Source organism: Notolepis coatsorum (genome assembly GCF_963971535.1).
Source record: "Notolepis coatsorum genome assembly, chromosome: 7".
In the NCBI taxonomy this organism is placed as follows: Eukaryota; Metazoa; Chordata; class Actinopteri; order Aulopiformes; family Paralepididae; genus Notolepis; species Notolepis coatsorum.
This window is the reverse complement of record NC_140171.1, coordinates 103485555-103501967: the sequence shown is the minus strand read 5'-3', so window position 1 is coordinate 103501967 and position 16413 is coordinate 103485555. Positions and strand designations below refer to the sequence as shown.

Sequence of the window (16413 nt, the reverse complement as noted above, 5' to 3'; positions counted from 1 at the left end):
CTATGGAGGGTGAACCTCCGACCCTCTAGGGCGGTCCGGAGGCTAGATCTATGATGAACTTTGTGCTCAAAACACAAAATCGACTAGACTAGTGCTTCCCAATCCTCTCCTTGAAGCACCCCAGCAGTTCAAAGTATTTGTTAAATTCCACCACCAGCACACCTGATTTGATTCAACTTAACTAGCCCTTTATTAGTTGAATCAGGTGTGCTGGTGGTGGAATTTAACAAATACATGGAACGGCTGGGGTGTCTCGAGGAGAGGTTTGGGAACCACTGGACTAGAGCATACATTTGAGCCATAAAAGAAATGAAGCAAAAGTGGTTACCTGTGTTGAACTGGTTTATTTTTTTTGAAAATAAAAAAACTTTATATTTATATATATTTAGATTTTAGATTTTTTTTATTTTTATTATTATAGAACTGTCCCCCCAGGAACCCGAATAGGAGTGGTTCTGAGGCGGCCAGAAGACGCAGAGCGCAGGGGTCTTGAGGGTGTGTAGTTAGAGGAGGCAGAGCTGTGCAAGACTACACCCCTGTGTAATGCTATCTTCTGCTGTTACGTGGGGGAATGAACGACAGCAGAGCAGCGCACACTGCCTGGAGCAAAACTGAAAATGTTGCCTCCTCTATAGGAATGATTTGTTGATCTTCACGGGGTCGTCCAGTTGTATTACATAAAAAAAAGAGAATGGAAAAACACCAAAGATTTACGTTTCAATAGTGTTAATACTACAATCAGGGCTCTACAGTGCGACCATATTGCTCGCATATGCCCCTAAAAATATGTGTGTGCGAACCTGAAAAATCAATTACTCGCACGGCGTGCAAGTGCAGATTACAGCCGCAGTCGCAATCGTTAAAAAACTACAAGTCCCACAGTTCACAGCCGCATAAACGTTCCAATCACAGTAGAGTTTCCTGTGGTCACGCGACTGGAAACTGAAAGTAACGATCAGCGTTACTGTCCGAGTCAGACAATACAGCCATGTCGAAGCCCATTCATTTTTATTTTGCGCGAAAGATACCGGAGAATGAGAAGTCAGGCGAGGCAGCTCATGTTACAGAGGTGATAGTTAACGTTAATGTTAACCAAGATACTGACGCTAGCCAGCATGCTAGCGAAGTTGGCCAAGCTAGCGAGGCTACACCCACTACTACCCCCACTGTAGCACCCAATGTAGCCACTGTAGCTAGCGAAGCTACACGCACTGGAGCCGGAGGGAAGACATACAAATTTAACGTGAATTGGCTAAACATTTTCCCATGGCTAGAGTTCGAAAACAATGTCATGTTTTGTAAATATTGCAAAGTAGGATCGATGCATTGCGATGCATTGTTACACCTCTACAACTGGCCCACTGTGTATGTGTGTACAGCTAACTTGGCTAGCGTTATCAACCGCAGAGGTGGGCAATAGGGTCCAGCTGCAGCGCCGGACGGCCAGAGTGCAAGCGGTGTGGCAATAGGGTCTAGCTGCAGCGCCGGACGGCCAGAGTGCAAGCGGTGTGACGTCGTAATTGGCAGAATCGACTGTCAATCAATGGTCTACCTGACACGCAAACTCATAAACAATGTTTCTGTACTGGAGGTGTACAGTATTTCAATAGGCAACCCTGAAAGGATTATTTTTCTAGAAGAGCAACACTAGCTCCCCCCTCTACTGATGGCCTTGGTTGTAAAGCCAGTGTCTCCTTTTTGTTCAATGTCACTGACTTTCTTATTAGGTCTAGTTGTTGGCTACAACTTTGCCACAGTAGGCATTAATCACTTAATTAATAGTTCAAATGTCTGTGTCCCATTCCCGTTTGCACACGCAGATGATACACACACACAGTGGGCCAGTGACTTTGGTGGTATGTGCTATTGCACAGATGTGTGTCCCGTTCCCGTTTGCACATGCACGCACAGTACAAATATACATATATTTATTAAAAAAAAAAAAAAAAAAAAAAAAAAAAATAAACTCTGTTACTTGAAATATTTTCACTGTGCTCCTAAATATTTTTGGGTGCTCCTAAATTTCTTTGTGTGCTCCTAAATGTTTTCATTTAGGAGCACCTGTGCCCCTAGTGAAAAAGGTTAGCGTAGAGCCCCGACTACAATGCGTCAATAATTTATCTGTAAAAAAAAAAGTGCAGTCAATATTTTATGACATCCATTAGTCTTCATCACGCACCAGAGATACAATTACCTGATACAAATAAAACATAGTGCATAGTTAAATAAATATGAGAGTGTGCAATGATCTTTTTATGATTGAAGCTACAAAGATGTATTTGCCAAATGGTTTTCTGCTTCTTTCCGGCAAAGAAAACAGACACATGGCGTGTATTTTGTTATTGCAAGCCGCTTCTGCTGATGGAGTGATGGAGTGTTGTTTTAGAACCTGTTCGTCTTGCCCCAGTCTACTCTATATACTGCATTTGATATGATTGAACAGAAACTAACATTTTAACTTTCAGCTTGCACTCGTAATGTTAATCGTGTACAGACACCTGCAATGGTCACCCAGCCTTCTTACTGACTATGTATTACACTGGTTCAGAACATATATCAAAGGGAGAAAATATTACGTCAGGCTTGGAGATCATTCTTCTGAGAAACATGACACCTACTTCGGAGTTCCACAGGGGAGCTGCCTTGGTCCATTATTATTCTCACTATACATGCTGCCACTCGGAGACATCATTAGAAAGCACAATGTATGTTTCCATAGTTATGCAGATGACACACATTTGTACATCTCCGCTGAACCAAATGATCACACAGCTATAAACTCCATTTCCGCCTGTCTCTTAGCAATAAACAAATGGATGACGAACAACTTCCTAAAATTAAATGAGGGCAAAACTGAAATTCTACTAGTCGGTCCTATAACAAAAAGAGAAATGTTACAGAGCAATATGGGGCAACTTACTCCTTGGATCAAACCCGAAGTTAGAAGTCTTGGTGTTATAATAGACTCGGACCTAAGCTTTAAATCACACATCAACAAGGTGACAAAAACATAATTTTTCCACCTTAGAAACATAGCTAAGGTATGGCCGTTTATAAATAAAAAAGACGCTGAAAAACTGATCCATGCCTTTATCTCAAGCCGACTTGACTACTGTAATGCACTCCTCACTGTGCAATTGATTTCAAGGTCGTCCTCCTTATATACAAAGCACTAAATGGAACAGGACCAAGCTACATTGGAAATTCTCTGGTCAACTATGTGCCTCCTAGAACATTGCGATAATCTACTACTGGTCTATTGACTGTTCCAAGCCACAGTCTAAGGAAAATCGGGGATGCAGCCTTTAGGCTTGGGCGGTATGACTGTATACCAGGGTATTTAGAAATCCCGACGGTATTGAAAATCAATACGGTCAAAATCACAGATGCGTTTCAGTTTCTATTACACTGAAACAGAGTTTTGACAGGGACGGCATTGGTTGTAGTGCACACAGAGCACGTGCCAGCAGAGGGCGAGACCAGTCCTCACTAGTGGAGCGAGCACACGCAGAGCTGGTTGTCTACACACAGGACAGGAAAACCCGCTTCAGTGGTGGAAATTAAATGACACGCTTACCGTTGCTGGCTTCTGGCTACCGTTCTGAGAGCTAACGATAGTAGCACTAGGATGCTGCGGGCTAACTGGCCATTGTTCCGTGATTTGTTTACTTGGTAACACGGGTTGCCCCCCCAACTGTAGCTAGCTAATACTGGAGCTAACTAACTGTACAAATCGATGTGATTGGCTGAGACTGTATTTTGTACGGTTGGCTGCCTGGCTGTTGTGGATTCGGGTAGCCAGTAGCCCCTTTCGTGACTGTGATGCACCGAGTGAATCCACTCTGTGCATCAGTCACGAAAAGGGCTAGGTAGCCAGCTAGCTGGCTGGCAGTTCATAGTGCAGTAGTGTGTGTATCTATGTACATTGATGATAAAGAGGGGTTTCTCCCCTACTAATGTACAGTCTCCTCCCCATCATATGTATATATTTTGTTAGGATCTCTGGGTAACAGTACTGTATATTTGCATATCGTATATGTCACAAATGTAACAGTACTATATACCTGTATGTCATGTATGTCCCTATGTCATAAATGTCATGTATGTCATAAATGTCACTATGAATTGAAAATGGGGGACCCTGATGTAAACAAGACAAACGTCTTTCTCTGGTCTGCATCCCCTTAACAATTGTGTGTATTGAGCCGTACTGTATTGTACCCATTCTGCAATCTGTTAAATAAAGTTTTCATTCATTCATTCATTAGCTGGCTGTTGTTGGCTGAAAGATCGAGTTCTCTCATAGCCGTGAGTAATCGATCAATCGATTACTCAAGCCCACCCCTATAAGCTATACAAGAAGAATTTAATGTGACTGATCTAGTGAGCTAGAATCGGAATATTCCACCCATAAATAGCTAATGTCAAATGGAAGTATTGTATATTCTGTACTTAGTTTGAAAGTGGTCAGACAGTTCCCTCTGTGTGTAATGCACAGTCGTCACACATTCATAAATAACACTTACAGAAAAGCTTATTGTGCACTGTAATAAAAGACGTTTTGTTCAATGGGGGATTTTTTTATGTACCGAATACCGTGAAACCGTGGTATTTTTGCCCAAGGTTATCGTACCCTCAAAATGTCATACCGGCACATGCCTAGTCTACACTATAGTCTACACTACTAGGTCTACACTACATAGTTTTTATCAATAAAAAATATATATTACATATATATTGTTGGTGCTCCTTACATTTTGATGGGTGCTCCTACATTTTTGCTGGTGCTCCCAACTTTTTGAAGTTGGGAGCACCAGTGCTACCAAGTAAAAATGTTAATTTCGAGCCCTGACTGTAGCACTATTTTACTCTGTCAATTATATTGCATAATTATACTATCTATTCTATTCTACTATTCTATTATTGCACTATATTATTTTACTCTGTCTATTGCTTTTTATTACAGGTTCAAAACTGTCAGGTATTGAACTGTGTGTGTATCGAGCAGAAGAGACTGTCATGAGCAGGAGACTGTCTGATACGGCTTGCCTTAAAATGTGCATTTGTGGTGTCAGGCAACAGGAGACTGTCATAAGCAGGGGAGACTGTCAGCTTTAATACTGTCTGATATGGCTTGGCTTAAAATGTGCATTGTGGTGTCAGGCAGAAGAGAAGACTGTGATGTTTTGAACTATGGATACCGAACAAAGGTTTGGGACGGCTTTGAACTGTTGAAACAGTAATTCAGAACAGTTTTACCATTGTACGACTTTGAACTGTTTAACAGTAATCCAGAACTATTTTATTGCACTGTAAAATATATATATTTTTGTATCTATTCTATTCTACAATTTTATTGCACTGCACTATTGCACTATTTTACTCTGTCTATTTTATCTTGCTCCTTTTATCATTGTCTATTTAAAACGGAATCAAACCATAAACTAGGTGGCCTGTTGGGATGTTAGATCCTAATGTGAAAAACTGTGATTTTATATGTCTGCACTTTATGTGCTCATTTTATGCCTGTCTTTTTTCTGTTGTGAAGCACTTTGAGCTGCAGTTTCTGTATGAAAGGTGCTATACAAAAAGTGTATTATTACTACTGTAATTTGTCTGTTATGCTTCATGTATTGCATGCCTTGTAATTTCATTTAGTGCGTTTTAATAATTTCCCTTACTTCTGTGATGTATGTATAGGGATGGGAATTGAGAATCGGAATCGATTGGGAACCGGTTCCTAATTGTCCGATTCCTGGAATCGCATGCCTCCGTGACTATCGATTCCTCTTATCGATGCCATGTTTTTCTGACAGTTGCGCATTTAAAAACAATAACGTTAGCGTCACGCATGCAGCCATAGCAGACTATTTTATTCCTTGACTAGGAAAACCTAAAGGGCTCGATATTGCGACCGTTTTGTGTGTGCAGTGAAAACTGAAAGTGCTTTGCATCCTAGTCATTAATTTACATGGTAAAGTAATGTTAGCTGCTAGCTAGCTAAATAGCCATGCTTATTGCAGAGAGAGACAGAACACTGAGCTTTATTTATACAGGTATAGGTTATTGCTAACAAATTCTCTTTTGCAATAACGACCTGTTGAATGCAACTACAGTTCAATAGATTAAATTAGTTCTCAAATACATTATTTTATCTAAGTGTATAGTTAATTTATTTTTTTATTTAATTTTTCTGACATGGGGGCGCGCAACAATAAATGATAAATGACAATCATAAATGTCAAGTTGCATGTTGTTATTCTAACCAGCTTAGTTCTGTTGCATTTCCAATTTATTTATTCAAATTATAAATGTAGCAGGAATCGATAAGTGAATCAATAAAGAATCGGATAGATAAGCAAAATCGATAATGGAATCAGATCGATAAAATCTTATCAATTCCCATCCCTCGTTTATAATTCCCCAATCATCAGTAAATGCTTTATGTAGGTTGGGTGATATATTGATCAGATGGTTTGCAAACAAGGAAACGCACAATCGGGTTGAAAATAATGTTATATTCCTCTTACCATGGGTCAATGAGACTGGCGGTGAAAGATCCCAAGTATACGACGCCGATCGCCTAGGTCCATTTCCGGTTTGTATGTCGCAATAAACGCCGAAATCATATCGATTATTAAGTTTAGAAAGCGATCCATTATGTACATAGTGTCTGTCGGGAGTCCCGCAACGAGATGTGACTGCCGGATGAGTTTCATCGATGCACTGATGGGCACATCCTGTTGGCGAGTGTAACTCGCCCGACCATCCACCAGGCGGCGGTATTGACCCGTCGTTGCAGTCACCTATAGGGTCCAGCTGCAGCACCGCGGGTGTATATATGAATTATGAATGCCATGGCGAAAAAATGAAATATTGATCTCAATAACGCTGGACAGGGATCTTGGCAGACAACGCATGCCGGCCAATAACGCTGGAAAGCGATTTTGGCAACCAATAAATAGTTATTTAAAAAAATTATAATAATTTAAAGGAAATTGTAATAGTCCCCAATCATTTGGCATAAGATATTGATGGCTAGTGCATTTGTTTGGCTATTATGTCACAAAGTAAATAAACTCCCTTTGAAACGGTGACCGCTGTGTCATTTATGTTTAATGTAGACCTTTTTTTATTTGTACATTAGCTCTTTGACTCTCAAGAGTGGAGTGGACTCAACATTAATGACTTGGACTCGGACTAGAGTAATGGGGACTCCACTCAGACTCTGGCTCTTCTATGGTGACTCGGACTTGGACTTGAACACTGGGGACTCGAGACCCAACCTCAAGATTTAGTGACTCGACTACAACACTGATGTCACGTCAGTCACACAGTTTTTGTCACAGTAGACGGCAAAGACACAAATGTGGCAGGTCTACTCGTCATCCTCCCGTCAGGGGGGGGGGGGGGTCTAACCGGCAAACGTTTCGTTACTAGTCTGCCTCTCTCTACCGCCACTCATTAGGTGCCCTCAGCGGTGAATCTGGACATGAAGAGAGTTAACTCACGCTGCTGCGACCGCCGGTCGTTGGCATTCTTCAGCGGCAGACAAACGGGACAGTCGTGGCGCGTGCAGTTCTTCCAGTGAGAGATGATCTGTCTGGATGACGCACAGTGAGCCACTGAAGAACAAACAATGAGAGAGAGGGACAAACCGTTAGAACACAGGGATTAAAGCAAAAACTGAACTTTTTTTCAGGCCAAGTCATATTCTTATTTTAACCTCTACTGTATATATTTTTTTTAATAGCGTTTTAAGGGAGCCTACTTGTTTTTTTTTTAATCTTTTCCCCCCTCCATTTTCCTCCGATTTTCTCCCATCCCAATGTTAGTCGTATGCCAATTCCCAATCCTCTTCCTGGTCGCTGCGCACTTACCCCCCACAGTCAGATCATCTGGGAGAGTGGAGGCTATCACGTGCTTCCTCCGACACACGTCCAGCCAATCAACCGCTTCTTTTCTTTTTTTAAAACTTTGGCCATTCCCCTGGCTCTTTTATGTGTTTATCACATTTATACTGGTCAAGGATGACCGACAGAAACAGGCTGAAAGGGTTCAGATGGGGGGGAAGACACTCTGGGAAAGGCACGGCTGCAGTCGGGATTCGAACTCGCTAAGCCCCAGATCCGTGACGAGCACGGTTGTCCACGGCGCTGAAATAGCGCTCGCGGTACGTGGTGAGCTACTGGAGCTCCCTAACCGCTTCTTTTCACCTGGCAGCGCGGGTCCTCCCTGAGAGGGCGTAGCGTGTGGAAGGATCACACTATCCCACTCAGGTCCTATCCGCGCTTAGCAGGCGCCCCGACCGAACTGTAGGAGTCGCTGTTTACAACGACCCGGACCCACCCCGCCAGCTTCTCCCACCCTCTAATACAGCCAATTGTATTAGTGTGAACGGCCAGCCAAGCTGGTGACAACCCCGGAGCTGTGAGCTGGATTCGAACAGGCGAATCCAGCTCACAGCTCCGGGGTTGGTGACGAACGCAATCTCCGCTACGCCACCTAACCGCCAAGGGAGCCTACTTGTTTCGGTTTCGTCGATAATCCAATGTACAGTTACCCCCCCCCCCCACCCACCCAACCACCTCCAATGTACAGTTCCCCGCCCCCCTCCACCCAACCTACCCAAGCTCCTCCAATGTACAGTTTCTTCGTCAAATGTATATACTCTCTTTTTTAGACTCTTATTGTACCACAAACAATACTGTATTTGTAAATCTGGTATGTCATAAATGTATAGATGTAGCAGTATTGTCTATCTGTATGTCATGTATGTCATATATGTTATGATGAATTGAAAATGGGGGACCCTGATGTAAACAAGAGGAAAGTCTTTCTCTGGTCTGCATCCCCTTAACAATTGTGTATTGAGCTGTACTGTACCCATTCTGCAATCTGTTAACAACAATCAATCAATCAATATTTAACAGATTGCAGAATGGGTACAATACAGTACGGCTCAATACACACAATGTTAAGGGAGTGCAGACCAGAGAAAGACGTTTGTCTTGTTTACATCAGGGTACCCCATTTTCAATTCATAGTGACATTTATGACATACACAACATTTATGGCATAGGGACATACATGACATACTAGTTTCAAGTTTCTTTAATAGTTGTCATACAGAAGTACAGAATACTTTCATACAAAATGCTTCTTACTGTTACGCTCCAGAGACTGTGCTAGACAAGATAGTATCAAATAACATAGTATAGCATGTAATTTAGAAGTAGAAAATGAGGTCACAGTGTTCGGTATAGACATATGTACAATGTTCGATGCAGAATAGACGTAACTGAGTTACCATATAATATACAATACTATGCAGTGTACTAATGTACAGTACTATATAGTGCAAAGCAGAAATGGGATGAGGTACAATTTAGGTACAATTTACAGTAAGGTGTACGAGTTGTAGTGCAATCCTTCATCAATAAATATAAAGTGTGGGGAGTGGGTGCTACAGTGCGTTTGTTTAAAGTGGGTGTGTGCTATAAAGTGTGTGGAGTGGGTGCTACAGTGTGTTTGTTTAAAGTGAGTGTGTGCGTGTGGATGTGTGTGCTATGTGCGTTTGGTGGTTGTTGTTGTGTAGTGTTCATTGTTCGTTTAGCAGCCTGATGGCCTGGGGATAGAAGCTTCTTCTGAGTCTTTCTGTGCTCGCCTTGAGACTCCGGTATCGCTTGCCTGACCGCAGCAGTTCAAAGAGGCAGTTGTTCGGGTGACTGGAGTCTTTAATGATTATCTTAGCCTTGCCCTTGCAACGCTTGTTGTAAATGTTCTGGAGGGTGGGGAGCCCCCCTCCAATTGTGCGTTCGGCTGAACGTGTCACTCTTTGTAGTCTGCTTCGGTCTTGTGCAGTGCTATTCCCAAACCAGGAGGTGATGTTGCCAGTCAAGATGCTCTCTATTGTACATGAGTAGAAGTTCTTAAGGATCTTCTGACTGACTTGGAACTTCCTTAGGCGCCTGAGGAAGTAGAGGCGTTGTCGTGCCTTCTTCACAACACTACAGGTATATAGTAATGTTACATTTGTGACATATACGATATGCAAATAAACAGTACTGTTACCGATAGATCCTAACAGAGATTATATACATTATGATGGGGAGGAGACTGTACATTAGGGGGGGGGGGGGGGGGGGAAGAAAATTTGACAGACAGATTGGGTCTGTAGGCTGAGGCTCTTGGCAAAGGTAAAGCCCTACCTCTCTCCCAATGACCTGGAGAGGGTCATCTATGCTTTAATATCATCTCGGCTGGACTATTGTAATGCCCTGTATGTGGGTCTAGACCAGGTCTCCCTGCGACGCCTGCAGCTGGTGCAGAACGCTGCTGCACGCCTCTTGACTGGCACAAAGAGGCGTGATCACATCAGACCAGTACTGGCTTCCCTGCACTGGCTCCCTGTTCGTTTCAGAATTGATTTTAAAATAGACTGATGAGGGAGACACCACAACAGTGAAATAGTACAAATAAAGCATCAAACAGCAGAGGTAAGGGCCTCAAAGAATTATGTAGGGGAAACCACTCTGGGCTCTTTTCGGCAGATGAGCCTAGGCCTCGACTAAAGACATGATTGATTTGTATATTATTGTATATCATTACCTTTTATTTCTTACTTCTAGCATTGTATTTTATTCTTATGACTTTTTTTTATCACATCTATTTTTCTTTTTTTTAAACAACGAATGGCCCAACAACGTCTTGATCGACTAAAGACCAAACTAATCTCCTAAGAGGGGGCAGACAGAGACGGATGGAGACACCAAATGAAAGTACATACCGGAGGAACACAAATGACTACTTTGTCAACAAGCTCAGGTTCCGAGTGTTGCACTCATTCCTAGTGTGGGAAGGTTGCGGTTGGCTCGGGTGAGGAAACCAAAGAAGGACGTTCCTGTTGTGTGACGACCAGAAAAGCGAATGGGCTAACGGGGCTAGCAGCAAACTATAGACTAAAACTAAAAGATATGCCGCGTTCACGTTACGTGGGAAGAAGCGGAAGAACCAGAGGACATCTCGTTGCTACAACTAGGAAGCCTTCACGCGTTGACTCGATGAAACGCCCACATCCATACTTCCGCAATTCGTGACGCGAAGTGGGAGATATCGGTGTCTATAAAAAAATCCCATATGTCCTAGAAGGAATTACCACTAGGAGGCTGACGTGAATGGTTTTTCCCAGTCGGAAGCTGGTTCTTCCGCTTCTTCCCACGTAATCCAATCCAATCCAACTTTATTTATAAAGCGCTTTAACAGCCACAGGGGCACAAAGTGCTGTACAGGGGGAGCATATTAAAAACTATTAGCAGCACTAAAAATAGATACAAAAAAAACAAGAGTACCAAAACAGAGATAAAAAACATTAGGTAAATATAGGCAGCAATACAAATTTAAATAGATCAGAGTACTTAAAAAAAAAATGAAAAGCAAAGGACACAGTAAGACAATAAGATCATAAAATCAACAAGCTACATGGTGTCGAAAGCCAAAGAGAAAAGGTGGGTCTTAAGGAGGCCTTTGAAACGGGGCAGTGATGAGGCCTGCCTAATCTGCAGTGGCAGCTCATTCCACATTTTGGGGGCGACAACGGAGAAAGCACGGTCCCCACTGAGCTTACGCCTAGTTGTAGGCACTACTAGGAGCAGCTGGTCAGCTGACCTGAGATAGCGAGAAGGTGTATAGACCTGCAACAGCTCAGAGAGGTAGGGTGGAGCAAGGTCATGACGAGCTTTAAAAGCAAATAAAATAATTTTAAAATGAATCCTAAAGTGCACGTAACGTGACCGCAGCAATATAATAGGTCCATGGCAGAGCCTGAGGCAGGCCCACAGGCCGCCTGGCATCGACGTAAGCTGCGAGACGTGCAAGGGGACAATTACTACATGGCTTCAAGCTTGGAAGGCAATATAGTAATTTATATAATTGTATAAATAAAATACAATTACACTGTGTTATCTTTGACAACACGCCAACACGCTTGGCGAAGCTTCAAAATAAGCGTATCAGTAAAGCCCATCGCATTGGATGCTTATTGCGCATTCAGTGTGCCGTGATAAGCCACATAGCGTCGCTGCAATTTTGTTCTCAAGCCAAACCAAACACTAGCGATACTTGAGTCTCAAGGCGCCCTCAGGTGAAAATGAGCTAAACCTCCAGCTGACTCGAGATTAGGCTCAAATCTCAGAGGGGCGATCGGTGCTTATTGAGGAACAGAGTCTTGCTCCATGGCTATTTACGTGGCGGTGAGATGAAGAGGGCATGAGCCCAAAAGGAAATTAGTTGGTTGGGTTCCATGCAGAGACATCGATATACACACACACACTTACACCCTGGGCTTCAGGGTGAAATCATGAAAAGTGCTTCAGTACAGCAGTATTTTAGATGTTTTGAGCTGTCAGAGCCATAGGTCTTTCTCATATACTCTGCATTTCCCCCCGTTCTAAGGTACATTATAGAAGAATTACAGTTCTGAATTACTTTAAAGAACAGTTCTGAATTACTATACAGAACAACAACAAAGTACATCTACTTAAGGTTTAATTTGTTTTAGGCACAATAAATAAGAAAGCCCAGAGTCAGTACTTCACTCTTATACTTTGAGTTTCATTACATAGTTCACGGCATGTAACAGTCAATCAACTCAATGGTGTCCGACAGTTCTATGGCAATTGGCAATTTTAAAATAGACGGTAATAAAAAAGTAAAATAGAATAGACAGAGTAAAATAGTTCAATAGTGCAGTGCAATAAAATAGTTAGTAAAATGGAATAGACAATAATGCAATAGTGCAGTGCAATTAAATAGTTCACATCTACAGTACAACGACCACAGTCTGGATGCAATGAGTCCAAGCAGCAGAGTGTATAAAATAGACAGCAGCAAGATAGACAACGCCAAGATAAGGCATAGAACATTAAATTATATAATTTTTCACATTAGGATCTAACATCTTAACACTTTGATTGCCTAAGGCTAAATTCATGATATACCATAGGTTACCGGCTCTATTTGTCTATGGAGAAATTCCCCTTCTTTGCAGGGCTATAACTTTTTTAATTCTATTGCTAAATTGCCATTATTAGGGCCCATTCAATGTCCTATATGTATTGTTCAGGGTGAAGCAACGTTAAACTTTTTCATTCACATATTCATACTCAAATATGATCTAAAGTATAAGTATGTTTTCATCTTTCTGCAGCTTTCTCCAGAACGTGATTTATAGCCCCAAATGCATTATATTGATGATCAAATACAGTTTGATAGCAATCGGCGCGATATAAAAAAATCCAACTGGACGGACTTCTGGAAGTTACTACACGTAATCTGATGTTGACCGGATGGCCGAGGGGGCGTTTATAATTCCGTGGGCAGCGTTATACCATTCATCTAATGTGGGTCAAATGTTCATCGGATCAGTTAGTATAGGAGACATTGAAAAATAACGCTGAATCTTACCGTATCTTCCTCGCGCCGTTGGGCGATGAGCGTGGAACAGACATTTTCCTATTATGGGATATAGAAATATCCGGTCCATTTCCAGGTTCTATAGTTAGTAATATATACGTCCAAATCATTTTTTTTTCGAGTTATTTGCAGCGATCGATGTTCACTGTGTGAAGACTGAGTCTCTCTAACACTAGCGAGTGCCCGGACCAGGGTTAGAAATAAAAAAAAAAAATTCAAGGGCTTTTTTTGCCCCCCATAATTGCTTTTCGGGGGCTTTTTTTGTATTTCGGGGGCACAACATTTTTATAATTAAAATTAACATAAAGATTATAAAACATTGTTGACACTTTTTTTACAGTCTTCGTCCCTATGTTTGATAACGTAATGTTAATGTCTCCATATATAGGGCTCTACGCCAGGGCTATTCAACTAAATTGTTCAGGGGGCCACATTGTCAGAAACCCAAGGGGCCAGGGGCCGGCCTGCCACGGCGCCTCCCCGTGCTATGAATATAATGTACACTTGACACAACACGCAACCACATTTTCACAACTTTTATTTAAAGGGGAACTATTTTACAATTTTTTTTCACTATTTGGGCACTTTTACACAATTCCTGTGGGTTTATGGAACACCTGTAATTATTTTTTTTTAATTCATTGTTTTGTATTTCTAATCAAGTACTCAAAAACAGCATTTTTCTACCTCAAGATCTTAAGCCGTTTTGAGCCTGGGCTCCAACCACAGTGGGAACTGTGTGGAAACTCAGCTGATTATCATGCAGCGGTGTCTCTCTGACATCACAAATCAGCACATTTTCAAATGACTCAGTTCAGTGAGGGTGAATATTGTGAGAGGAGAATTGGAAGAATGCGCCAATATGAGAATTAGAGACATAGATCATATTAATATAAGTCCACATTCCATAGCTAGGACACAATGCTAAACACTGAAAAAGGCCATTTATAAGATAGTTCCCCTTTAACTACATTGCAAAAGTAGTATACTTTTCAAAAAAAGTGCTTCATTTATGTGCCACATCTGCAACATCTCCTGCAAAAAGTGCTTCATTTATGACTGTGCAACAACTGCAACATCTCCTCTTCAACATTTCAATATAAAAATAAAAAACAAACAAGTGCATGATGTGCATCTGAACATTCTAACATCAACACTTGAACAAAAAAACACATTTATAGTGCAGCTGCGCTTATGAAAAAGTGCTTCATGTCTGTGCAACAACAGCAAATCACAGCATCTTATTAGCACTTATTGTAGACTCTTAACTCTCAAACATCAGGGGGGTGGGGGGCAGACAGGCCTAGCCTACATACACACATCTAATGAGAGCGATTGCACTTCTTTGACTGGGCAATGGCAGAGAAAGAGGGTTCATAGGAAGTGAGGGCTACCCGCAAACAGTGATGCAAATGCTCATTTGTCAAGGAGGCACGTTGCTTGTTTTAATGGCATTCATGTGAGAGAAACTGGATTCACAGGTGTATGTTGAGCCAAACATTGTTAGCACAGATATTGCCAGCGTTTTTATTTTGGGGAATGTCTTGACATGAATACACTTTATCCAAAATGTTGTGGTGGATTCATTCTCAAGTGCCTGCTTCAGAGCAGATGATGCTTGCATGTCAATTATTTCAAGTTGCAGGAGACCTTCATCAATGTGAAGTGATGCAAGGAACTCTTGTCCTTTTGTGGAAATAGCAGCTACATTGGCAAATGGGTTGCTCACAAAATGCATCAATTCTCTGGACATGTCAAATTCATCAAATCGACTTGCAAAGTTTCCCCTCAATTTATCAATGAAATCTGTCATTAATTGAGTGACTTTTGGCTAAATTGTGCGTGTTAACGTTGACATGAAAAAAAAAGTAATTTTTTTTTTTTTTTTTTTTAATTTTTAATTTTTTTTTTTATCATGTAATCTTTGGCGGGCCGGTCAGAATCATCCCGCGGGCCGGATCTGGCCCGCGGGCCGCCAGTTGAATAGCCCTGCTCTACGCTAACCTTTTTCCCAAGGAGCACATGTGCTCCTAAATAAAATGTTAATAAATAAAATCTAAATACAAATTTAGGAGCACACAGAAATTTAGGAGCATAGTGACAATTGTTCAAGTAACACACACACACACGATGTGTGACATCATGGCTTGGTTTCATGTTTTGATGTACCTTCAATTATCTGTAAATAATACATACATACTCTATCTAAATAGATTAAATATTATTGTCCCTGAGTGAGGGCAAGTTGTGTTGTTGTCTTGATATAATAACCGGTTGCCTCTGGATCAATGAATGTCTAATATTGAATAATATTATTAGATATTTTATTTTTAACATCCCTAATTCCAACAGTCAAGAGGCTTGTTTCAAATGGATGAAAAACCCCACACACGCAACGTTTGTGAGTATAGGCTCTGGCCAGATCGATCAATGAAATACGTTGCGCGCTCAGCGCTGTGGAATGAAGGAAATGCGCATCGGGATCGGATTTGGATGTTATTCTTTTGGAGTTGTGTTACAAATGGAATGGTCTTTCCCCGCCGAACACAAGTTACTTAACGTTACACAGAACACAGGTCGCGCTATGCAGATGCTTAGCTTGCTAACGTTAAGATAGCAGTGTAATGCTTGATGAGAGCAGAGCGCTCTCTCTGTGTTCGCAGCACCTCTCAAGTGCCTGTAACACGCAGCGGGCCCCGCCTCCCTCCTCCTTGGAACAAACATTCCACCCAAAAACTGAATTTCAGTCCAGTTTCAATCTGAACTATTAACAGTGGAGCTGTTTTGTAATCTTCACAATCACTCGTCTGTCTCGCACACTGCAAGTAAATGATTTTTCCGGTTTGCACACACACATATTATTAGGGGCAATACGAGGGAAATGCTCGCACTGTAGAGCATATATATAATTATATATATAATTAGTAAACTGTCAGGGGC

At 41.6% G+C, this 16413-nt stretch overlaps 1 protein-coding gene across 2 annotated transcripts in view; it reads right to left on the bottom strand.

The window, feature by feature from the left end:
• The window catches only part of crebbpa (CREB binding lysine acetyltransferase a), a 305190-nt gene that overhangs the window by 119637 nt on the left and 169140 nt on the right, over nucleotides 1-16413 (bottom strand). For both annotated transcript variants that reach the window (XM_084318719.1, XM_084318720.1), the window contains exon 5: nucleotides 7512-7625. In XM_084318719.1, the coding sequence (XP_084174845.1) occupies nucleotides 7512-7625 (114 nt within the window). The remainder of the gene's footprint in view (nucleotides 1-7511; nucleotides 7626-16413) is intronic.